The sequence below is a fragment of the Terrapene carolina genome, unplaced genomic scaffold, assembly GCF_002925995.2.
Source record: "Terrapene carolina triunguis isolate 2854851 unplaced genomic scaffold, T_m_triunguis-2.0 Scaffold42, whole genome shotgun sequence".
In the NCBI taxonomy this organism is placed as follows: domain Eukaryota; kingdom Metazoa; phylum Chordata; order Testudines; family Emydidae; genus Terrapene; species Terrapene triunguis.
Genome location: NW_020664393.1, coordinates 24,304,408 through 24,315,268, shown reverse-complemented (window position 1 = coordinate 24,315,268; position 10,861 = coordinate 24,304,408). Strand labels below are relative to the sequence as shown.

At 39.8% G+C, this 10,861-nt stretch overlaps 1 protein-coding gene across 1 annotated transcript in view; it reads right to left on the bottom strand.

Moving 5' to 3' along the window:
* Positions 1-524: 524 nt before the first annotated feature.
* Positions 525-10,861, bottom strand: part of IBTK (inhibitor of Bruton tyrosine kinase) — an 88,080-nt gene continuing 77,743 nt past the window's right edge. Inside the window, exons 25-26 of the mRNA XM_026654497.1 lie at positions 666-722; positions 525-548 (exon numbers count right to left, since the gene is read on the bottom strand). Coding sequence (XP_026510282.1) covers position 722 — 1 coding nt within the window. The 3' untranslated portion in view covers positions 525-548; positions 666-721. The remainder of the gene's footprint in view (positions 549-665; positions 723-10,861) is intronic.

Genomic DNA, 10,861 nt, shown 5'->3' with positions numbered 1-10,861 from the left:
GCCGCTGCTTCCGGGAGCCGCCTGAGGTAAGCGCTGCCCGGAGCCTGAAACCCTGAGCCACTTCCCCGCACCCCAACACTCTGCCCCAGCCCTCATCCCCCTCCTCCCTTCGGTCCCAGCCCAGAGCACCCTCCTATACTGCAATCTCCTCATCCCCAGCCCCATCCCAGAGCCCACAGCCCCAGCTCGCACCCCAACCCCAATTTCATGAGCATTCATGGCCCGCCATACAATTTCCATACCCGGATGTGGTCCTCAGGCCAAAAAGTTTGCCCACCCTGGGCTAGCCGTACCCTCCCCAAAATGAACCTGAAGTTATGCTTTAACAGCTGGTAGACACTACGCAGCATATGAATAACTGATTCTAAAATGTCATCTCTAAAAGAGGTAGTGAAAAAAATACAGCTTCTTTTACCTGGATCAAAGCCAAAGGTTTCTCTCTGCTCCTGATAAGCGCAGCTTCTTGCTGGAGCTCTTCCTCTACAATAGCTGCAAATGTGATAGGTGCTATGGCAGTAGAGCTAGTTAAGGATGTCACTAACCACGGACTGCAAGGTAATACATTACAGAGTGAAGTATACCACTGACATTCTGAAACAAAAGCAGTATAAAGAACTAACAGAAAACATGCTCCAAAATCTTTCAATGTCAGAAATCAAACTTACTTCTGACTCTCCAGTTGTAGTAAATCAGAAACATGATCATCTTCTTTGATTGTGCATCTGGGAGGAAAAAAACATGAAAGTTGCTGATTCAATATCTCTTGGAATGTAACAGGATTATTGGCAACCCTCAGACTTATTCTACTGCACTAAACATGTTCCTCTCCCCACAGTAGTGCACAACTTGGAGAGGGGAATCTCAAGCCATTGGAAAAAAAAAAAATCAGTGAAATAAGTGTCCTTCGCAAATTGCAGTGTAACAGCCCACAGTGAGCACAGTTACTAAAATGTATTCCTATATTGTTCCTATTCAAATAACTACTTCAATAAGAAGCACATGGGTGCCCCAGCAGAAAATGAATTCAGACAAAAGTTCTCTTTGCACATTCACTGTATTGTAATATAGTAGCAAATCCAATATTAAATCCAAGACTTCTAGGCAGAAGGTTTTTGAGTGTGATGTAGTGGTAGAGTACAGGCTCCCAAGTTAGCTTTTTGATTACTAGAACTGTAATGGACTTACAGCACAGGCAACCTTAATTATGGCATTTCCTAATTTCTGAGTGCCTGACTTTGCAACCTAAATAATATGTAATGTTTTGTATTTAAAGATTTGAGCAATGTAACTACAATATAAGCACAGTATAATAAGCCTGTTCACAATAAATCTGGGAATGATATGATCTCCAATCCTAAAATTGTTGTCTTGAAAGAGGTGGCTGTAGCATTAAGTCAACTGCAATAGCACTAGTGTATTATTTCTCTCTTAGTATTGATTATTCAATGCCAGAGATGGTGAACCTTCAGCACACATACACAAGTATCTTCCCTCACAAATATATGATCTGGATTCTGATGAATATATATATAAAAAGGGTGTAAAAATAGGATTCATGGAATGAAACTAAACAGGAAAAAAACCATGCTCAATATCAAGAAAAAATAAATTCTGACAGTAAGATGTGTTACCCTGTATAATCTGTCAAGAGAACTCACCATGTGGCACATTTAAGTCTACACCAGACAGAAACACACTAATATGTGCTGACCAGAATAATTCTCAACTAACAGGGGAATGGAAGAGACCTAAAATGGGAAATCTAAGCCCTCTCTAAATTATATGAACCTCTGACAACATGCAGTTTAAAAGCATGGGAGAAGTATTATAGCAAGCTTTTTTTTAAATAAAGTTCAACATTTATTTTTCAAGTATCAGAGGGGTAGCCGTGTTAGTCTGAATTTATTTTTCAGTTATTCTACAGCACCCTATGTGCTTTAATGTGTTGGTATAGTCAACTCTCAATTGTTTTCATTTCTACATAACATACTGTAATTAAATAGCCACAAATTGTCAGAGTAAATTCATAGAAAAATTCCTAATAGGAGAACTCCAGTGACTGATGAGTTCTAAGTTCTCTGTCTGGGATTTCTTCCACAGAACACAATTTCATGGACAACAAGCAGCATAACTCCTATTTCTGGGAGGAGAAGGGAATTTTTTTTTTTGAGAAGTATAAATAAGCAGATAAATAAATATCATCAAAGGCTACATCCAAACTAAGTAGGCCCTGCTTTTTGACATAAGATATTGTTTCAAAATTGCCCACTAAGATCTGAATCATTTCCCCCAAAGAATAAAAATACATTATAAGAGAAACAAATTGCCTAGTGATCCAAAAAACTGTAGATCTTTCCCACTCAGACACCAGAATTTATTGATCATGAAATCTCAACTGCAACATTCATCTGAACTTAGGTGACTCACTGAGTAAGGTGAAGAAGCAACAAAAATGGGCCAACTTGAACCACAGTTAGGCTTATGAGCTGAAGGAGTGCACACTTCGTAGTCAGTTAAAACCCTACAGTCTCACAATGGACGCCAAGTTAAAGCTTGTGGTGACACCATTGGGGATGATTCCTTCAACTCAACATTCATAAAAACCTTGCTATTTCTGATTCAGTGGCTCAGCTGTAGCATTCTACATTCCTGTGTGTCAGACTTGTTTGCTCTCACTTTGGGTCTCTCTCACTCTGATCAGTCAGGAGCTGGAAGTAGGAATAGAAGATACATGCTCTAGCTGTAGGATGGAAAAGGAGAGCCTTGTGTTGCTCAACAATGCCTTCATTCTACTAAGGTAGAACACTGATGCTCTCCACAGCAAATCCTGTCCAATCTTCTGAACTGAAACAATGGTGTCTTCGATTCAGGTACTTGAGAACTGTAAAATCATTAGCGTTTTTGAGAACCACACAAGAGCATGTGGTAACTTCCTTTAAGTAAAAATTCCTGACTGACAATGCAGAAGTAGGCTTTTTGTCAGCATCATCTTTGCCAAGCTAGGGAGATGTTCAAGTATTTCCAATTCTCAGAGGCTCATTTTTTAAAATTATCTTCTATACACCTACGTAAACAGAAACCCCCTAGCCCTCTCAGAAGACAAAACCTTCTGTCAAACATGTAGCAGGTTTACACTTTGAATGAAAGTCAGATGAATGCACCCTCCTACCCCTGCCCAAAGTATTCACAGCACCACTATAAAGTAGTAAAGCAAAATCAACTTGGTCATAGCAAGTATGACTCAGTCTAGATAACAAAGTTCTTTCCAGAGCAAGACTATTTTATCACAATTAGCAGTTGTAATGTCACAGTACACTCTAGTGATCAATTAAAAGATAAGCAGAGGATAATTACACAGGTATTTAATGCACAACGATCATCTATTCCACTGCTACTGTAATTAATGAGGTGGTCAGAGATTCCACATTTTAAGCATTTTGGATCTAGGTTGTTTTAAGGATAAGAAATCTGAAATTAAATAAGTGCATATAATAGATTAACTGTGCATATAATGGTTTAACATGCTAATACTGCATCTTAAGTGGAATCAAATAACAAGGGGTTAGAAGCAGTGGTTCTCAACCTGCAGCCCATGGGCCACTTGTGGCCCAATCTGCACCCAGCTGCGGCCCATGTGACATCCTCAGGGCTATACAGGTAGAATTGAATGCAGCCCACATAACACATTGTGGGCCACATGTGCAGCCCACAATGGTAAATAGCTTGAGAACCAACAGGTTAGAGGATAGTGAAAAAGGAGTGTATGGAAGTGTCAAATCTACATGTTTTAGAAGGATTTTTGTGTGGGAAGGTTTCTAGATAAGTTCCAGGGCAACTGTTGTCTGAAATGTGTTTTAGGATTTTTAGAAGGTGCTGATTTATAGTCCTCAAGATGGATCGTCTCAGTGTATTCAAAGAAGGGGAACAGTCAGAGTGGCAGCAATGCAAACTTCCTTACGCTGTCCCATCAGTGTGACTGACCTTGAAAGACAAGAGGGTAGCTCACTCTTCAAATCCAGTCAATACCTCCTTTTAAAAAAAAGCCATCTCTGCTGAATCAGGTAACAGAAGTGCTAGTTGTGATACTGGTGATGTGACTACCTGTCCATTAAAACTGGATAAGACTATGATCAACTCATTTAATAAGGACAACTCAAAAGGCATCAGACCAGACCGTAAAGACTTTTGTTCAAAACTAACCTAGACAGGATATAGGACTAGGAACTGTAACTGAAAGGATACCTTCCTCTGAACCAAATAGTTCCCATTCATGGATCATTTTACCTTTGTTAGTATTTAATATATGGTTTAAAATAGCAACTTTCAACAATATTAAATTTTGAGAGATTCAATTACAAATTCATTTTTGAAGGGCCTACAAATTAATTTGTATTATAACCGAGTCTGCAGACCCCAACCAGGATCAAAGCCTCATTGTACTAGGAACTGTAAAGACACATTAAGAGACAAATCCTATCCCAAAGAGCTTGCAATTTGCCCAGGCCAAGGGTGTGAAAGGAAGCAAACAAAGAGTGTGACTTGACTAAGGACACAAAGCGGCCAAGACTAGAACTGAGATCTTTTAACTTCCAGCTCAGTGTCCTATAGACTGAACCACACTCTCTCTCATATAAAACCCTTCATTTTACAAAATTCGTATTGAAACTTGCTTATCAGGCTTAAACATAAATGTAATCTTACTTTTTATAGAGCTTTTATTTTAAAAAGAATACTTAATGAAAAACTAGCTACAGGTCTGTCGCATCTTATGCGCATTTAACATGCACGATTTCAGCGGTCGACAAAAACAAAAACTAAAAAAAGAGAAAAATAACAATTTTAATACTGTACCTATAGTGTGCACGATTTTGCCCACCATTCAACTCAATGTAATTTTGACTATACGCGGTTTTCGCTTTATGCGCTAACCGCGGAACGGAACCCCGGCATCAGATGAGACTCGCCTGTATGTTTAGTTCAGATTGGTAAAACCCCTTCCTTGCAAAATAAATTGACTAACTTTTGATTGCACCCTTCCTCCTTGTGACTAAAAACATTTGAACAGTTAAAATAGGGAAAGTTCAACCAATGCATCAATATTTGAACTAAACACTCTTGGCAGCTTAAATTTAAAGAAAATTCCATAAAAGTCTTATTTAGAGACAAGTCTGATGGCACATTTAAACACTTAAGTCAGTAAATGACAATATTGAAGTTATAGGTGAAAACTCAACTCTACTCCTTTGTGCATGATCATTCGCAACAGATACTTTTCTACAAGCTTAGATTCATGTGCAGCATATTTCAATGCTATATACTATGACGCAAGCCAGACAGAATAAGAAGTCATTTGTATACAAGCAGCACAGTGAATCAGGCTTGGCTCCAATGAGGCCAAACTTTCAAAATGCACCTCAGACAGTTGTAGTAAAAAAAAAAGGTATGATATTTTATTACTTATATAATAGTATGTGATCATATACTCTTGTTCCTCTTTTTAAAGTTTGCCCTTCTCCTGAAAAAGGGGAACAAAGAGCATATGATACAAAGGGGACCCAGCGAATTATAGACCAATCAAGCCTTACTTTGATACCTGAGAGATACTGGAACAAATTATTAAACAATTTGTAAGCACCTAGAGGATAACCGGGTTATAAGGAATACCCAACATGGATTAGTCAAGAACAAAGCACACAACACCAAACTAATTTCCTTCTGTGACAGGGTTCCTGGCCTACCGGATTGCAGGGGGGAGGGGAGCTGTGGAACAACATATCTTGATTTTTTTCCACGACAGTCTCGTATGCAAACTAGGGAAATGTGGTCTAGATGAAATTTACAACAAGGTGGGTGCAAAACTGGTTGAAACACTGAACTCAAAGGGTAGTTATCAATGTTTCACTGTCAAAATGCAGGGGAGGGGGAGCATATCTAGTGGTGTCGCATAGGGGTCTGTTCTGAGTCCAGCTCTAGTCAATATTTTCATTAATGACTTGGAATATGGAGTGGAGAGTACACTTATAAAATTTGTGGATGACACCAAGATGGGAGGGTTTGCAAGTACTTTGTAGGAGAGAATTAGAATTCAAAATGACCTTGACAAATTGGAGAACTGGTCTGAAATTACTCCTGAGGGAATTCTGTGGCACTGTGTGTGTGCAGAATTTGTACCCCCACAGATTTCTTGCTTCCCCACAGAAAAACGACTTTCTGATGGGGAAGCAAAGGGAAGCCACAAGAGCAGTCATGTGCCCCTTCCCAGCAGTGTGGGTGCGTCATTTCAGGCCCCTGGAGCAGCCAGAGGAGAGGTAAATCACTGGGGACAGCCCGCCAGTAGCTCCTACCGTGCACCAGGCTCAGCTGCTAATCTCAGCTGGGCTGGCGAAGGGAGAGGACGGGAATTCCTCTTCCCCTGCAAGGAACGCCAAGGCTGGATCAGACCCACCCCCATAAATCTTCCCCGGCTGCACCTGGCATGGAGGGGCAGGGCCCTGGGCTGTTTCTGGGGTAGGTCTAGCCCTTGCACTGTGTCAGGTGTAGCCTCACCGCTGAGTCCGTGTCTCTGGGGGTGGGGGTCTGCAGGGTGATCTCCTACCTCCATGCAGCCACTGGCCTGTGCTCCCCACTGTCATGCTGGAGCCTCCACATTTATTTATTGAAAGATAAAATATGCAGAACTTGGCAGGATTTTAAAATAACGTCTGCAGAATTTTTTTTTTTTGGTGCAGAAATTTTCCTTTTTGGATGCAGAATTCCCTCAGGAATATGAAATCAACACAATACAATGCAACAAAGACAAATGCAAAGCACTACACTTAGGAAGGAAAAATCAAATGCACAACCATAAAACAGGGATTAACTGGCTAGGCAGTGGTACTGCTTAAAAGGATCTGGATGGTATAGTGGATCACAAATTGCATATAAGTCAACAATGTGATGCAGTTGAGAAAAAGGCTAATATCATTGTGGGGTACATTAACAAGAATGTCATATGTAAAACATGGGAGATAACTGTCCCATTCTACTCAGCACTGGTGAGGCCTCACCTTGAGTACTGTGTCCAGTTCCAGATGCCTAGTCTAAGAAAGATATGGATAAACTGGAGAGTCCAGAGGAGAGCAAAAAAAAAAATTACAAAAGATGTCAAAAACCTGACCTACGAGGAAAGGTTTTTTTTAAAAACAAAAACAAAAACTGGGCTTGCTTAGTCTTGAGAAAAGAAGACTGGGGCAGGGGAACCTAACAACAGTCTTCAAATATGTAAATGGTTGTTATAAAGAGGACGGTGATCAATTGTCCTCCATATCCACTGCAAGTAGGACAAGAAGTAAAGTGGCCTAATCTGCAGCAAAGGAGATTTAAGTTAGATATTAGGAAAAACTTTCAGTAAGTGTAGTTAAGCATAGAACAAGTTACCAAGGGAGGTTGTTGAATCCCCATCACTGGAGGTTTTTAAGAACGGGTTAGACCAGGGGTAGACAACCTATGGCACGCGTGCCAAAGGCGGCACGCGAGCTGATTTTCAGTGGCACTCACACTGCCTGGGTCCTGGCCACCAGTCTGGGGGGCTCTGCATTTTAATTTAATTTTAAATGAAGCTTCTTAAACATTTTAAAAAACCTTATTTACTTTACATACAACAATAGTTTAGTTATATATTATAGACTTATAGAAAGACCTTCTAAAAACGTTAAAATGTATTACTGGCACGCGAAACTTAAATTAGAGTGAATAAATGAAGACTCGGAACACCACTTCTGAAAGGTTGCTGACCCCTGGGTTAGATAAACACCTGTCAGGGATTGTCTAGGTATACTTGGACCTGCCCCAGCGCAGGGGGAATGGAATAGATGACCTCTCAAGGTCCCTTCCAACCCGACGTTTCTATGATTCTACATATATAGACATGAACAGGGGCAGTGTTAAGCAAGCCCCTGCCTTGTCCAGTGTGCATTTCGTACCGTTGAAAACAGGGTCATACAGGTTTTGTGGAGCACCTAACACTTTTAGCACACAAGAATAATAGTGCTCTGGTTAAAATATATCATGGACCAGATTTTTAAAGTTACAGGTACATAGATTTGAATTAATCTAATTTATGTGCCCAAACACTACTTGTCTACATCCACATACAGGCGTAAGTCATGCAAATCCCTTTCCGATTATATATTACGGATACACAAATACCCTTCTATGTGAAGGGTTAAAATCCATGTGCATTTTATATAACAACCTGGTATATGGATTGCGTTAGCTCTTTTACAGGCCCAAAGTCCAGAGTTTGGTCAAGAGACCAGAGGCCTACCAAATAGTGATTAGCTAAAAGAAGCAGAATAAACGAAGATAACCTTGCTTGATAAGATAGGCCTGGTCAGCAAAATTGCCAGATGTTGGAGCAATAACTGAATATTGTGTCTTATGCAAAGTTGCAAATAGAACAAAGTAGCCCTGTTTCTGTTGTGTTAATTTCTTCTGTAGGGAGATGTTCTTCCCACACTCCAACCTTGAGTTCATGAAGGGTTGGAACATGTCAGTATAAGATATGGCCTCCTCCCACCTCCCTTTCCCAGGGACCAATGCCTGCCTTAAAACACAAAGGAGACAATCTTTATTGTCATATACTTTCACAGTTTCTTTGCTTTATCCCCTAGGAATGTACCTGTTGGACAATCAAAGGAGTTGCTTTGGACCCCAAATCAGAATTCAACATCTATATTTAATGCTAATACATTTTATCAAAGTATTAATTAAATGTTCACTTGAAACCATGGGCGGAGACATTATGTAACCTGTTAACCATTGGCTAATGTGCTATCTTGTTTTGCTCCAAAACCTATCCCGGGGTGTGGAACTGCCTACCCCATCACTTTCCCCCGCCCATGGGAAATCCATATATTCTATTGTAATCAACTGACTGTCAGTGTCTCTGAGCCTAATAAGCAAGGTGACACTCCACCAGCGCTGTGCGTAGTAATAAACGCCTATGCTTGACCTCTACATGGTGTGGATTTATGTTCCTTCACTATGTCTTACTGAAAATATTGACCCTCTATGTAGTGAAAATACTACAAAGATATTGATTGATATAAGATACAGAAGTCTTAGGATACCAAGTGGTGCTTCAAAGCAGTTATATTGACACTGTATATAAAATTCCAGATTCATTAAATACTGTCTCTGTTTAGAAAGAACAGAATCAACTCAGATCACTTGAATTTCACAGTTAACAAGATGTGCAGTTATGCAGTCATTAAAAAAAAAGCCCACTTAAATATGTATTATTTCTAAGCTTTGCAATATCTCACCTTTGCAGTGTTTCACTGATTGCTTTTATTTTTGTTTTTAAAGCTAATCTCTTAAAATTTGATCATTTTCCTAACCACAAATTGGTAGGATTCACTTCTGAATGATGAAAGTTAAAATTTAGTTTAAAAAAGGAAAGTTATGTCAAATAGATGTCAATAGTTTAAAAGCAATTAAAGATGGCAAAACAGCTATAACATTTAAAAAAAATTTAAGGTCACTAAAGTAGGTCTTATTTTGATAAAACATTTTATACTTAAGTCACACTACTTTCATAGCACTATAATTCTAAAAACATCTTTATGTTAAGAAAAAACAGAAACAGACTATGGAAAAAAAAAAAGTCACAGTGCCATGAAAATTACATCTGGCACAATCAGCTTTAATCATTACTACGTATGCTCCTTGTATGGATGATGTAGGAATTTAATCCTGAATTATATTATGCATTACTAACTTTAGGCCCAGACAAAGAACTTTGCCATTGCCGTCAATAGAGATTTATTGGGCCATTTAATTTGGCATACAGATTCTTTAACTTGTCATTCACCAGTTCACACTAGGGATTTGAGCTAGATGACTGTATACAGATACTGTACTTCAGAGGCAGTGAACAAGAGAGAGTTTGGTCATCTCAGTCCGGTTGCTAACTCACAAACCTCATAATTAAGGCTATGATTTAGTCACAGGTATTTGTAGTAAAAAAAGTCATGGACAGGTCACAGGCCATAAACAAAAATTAATGATGGGTGACGTATCCATGACTTGTACTATAAATACCCCTAACTAAATCTTAGCTGGGGGGCCGCTGCTCTGGGGGAAAGGGGAGGGGGCATGGAAAGAGGCACCAGCTGCCAGGGGCTGCTGAGCAGCAGCTGCTATGGCTGTCCCCGGGGCCAGCCACACAGGCCGCTGCTCAGATGGTCCTAGGGCCAGCTGCTTGGGCGGCCCGGGGGTCAAGCACACTGGCTGCTGCAGAAGTCACAGAGATCATGGAAAGTCACGGAATCCGTGACTTCCGCCACCTCCATGACAGACACAGAGCCCTAATCATAATCACAAAAACCACCACCATACTTCCAGTGAGTCACCAAGAAAACTGGTTCCAACCCATAAGTGAAATCAAGCAAGAAAATCCACAAGACAGTTTCAAAATGGGGATAGTGATTAATAAAAACTGGAGTTATCAAAACCAGCACCTCCCCCCTTTCTCCATATATATTGTAATTCATCTCTGGTTTGAATACAAGTATTAGCAGATGGTCTTGCTCACATGACAGTAAATATTTGAACTGCTTTAATTTTAATATAAATACTACATGTGCTGTTCATATGCTTGCATGGCAGGTAAGAAAATCTGATGCATATAAATAAAAAGAATATTTGGTTTCTATTCATAACTAATAACTGCTAGCAGCTTTTTCTAAAAAAATGGATGCAGTGATTTTAAAAAATGAAGATCAATGTTAATGTACTATTCTAGTGTCAGAGGGGTAGCCGTGTTAGTCTGGATCTGTAAAAAGCAACAGAGTCCTGTGGCACCTTTAAGACTAACAGA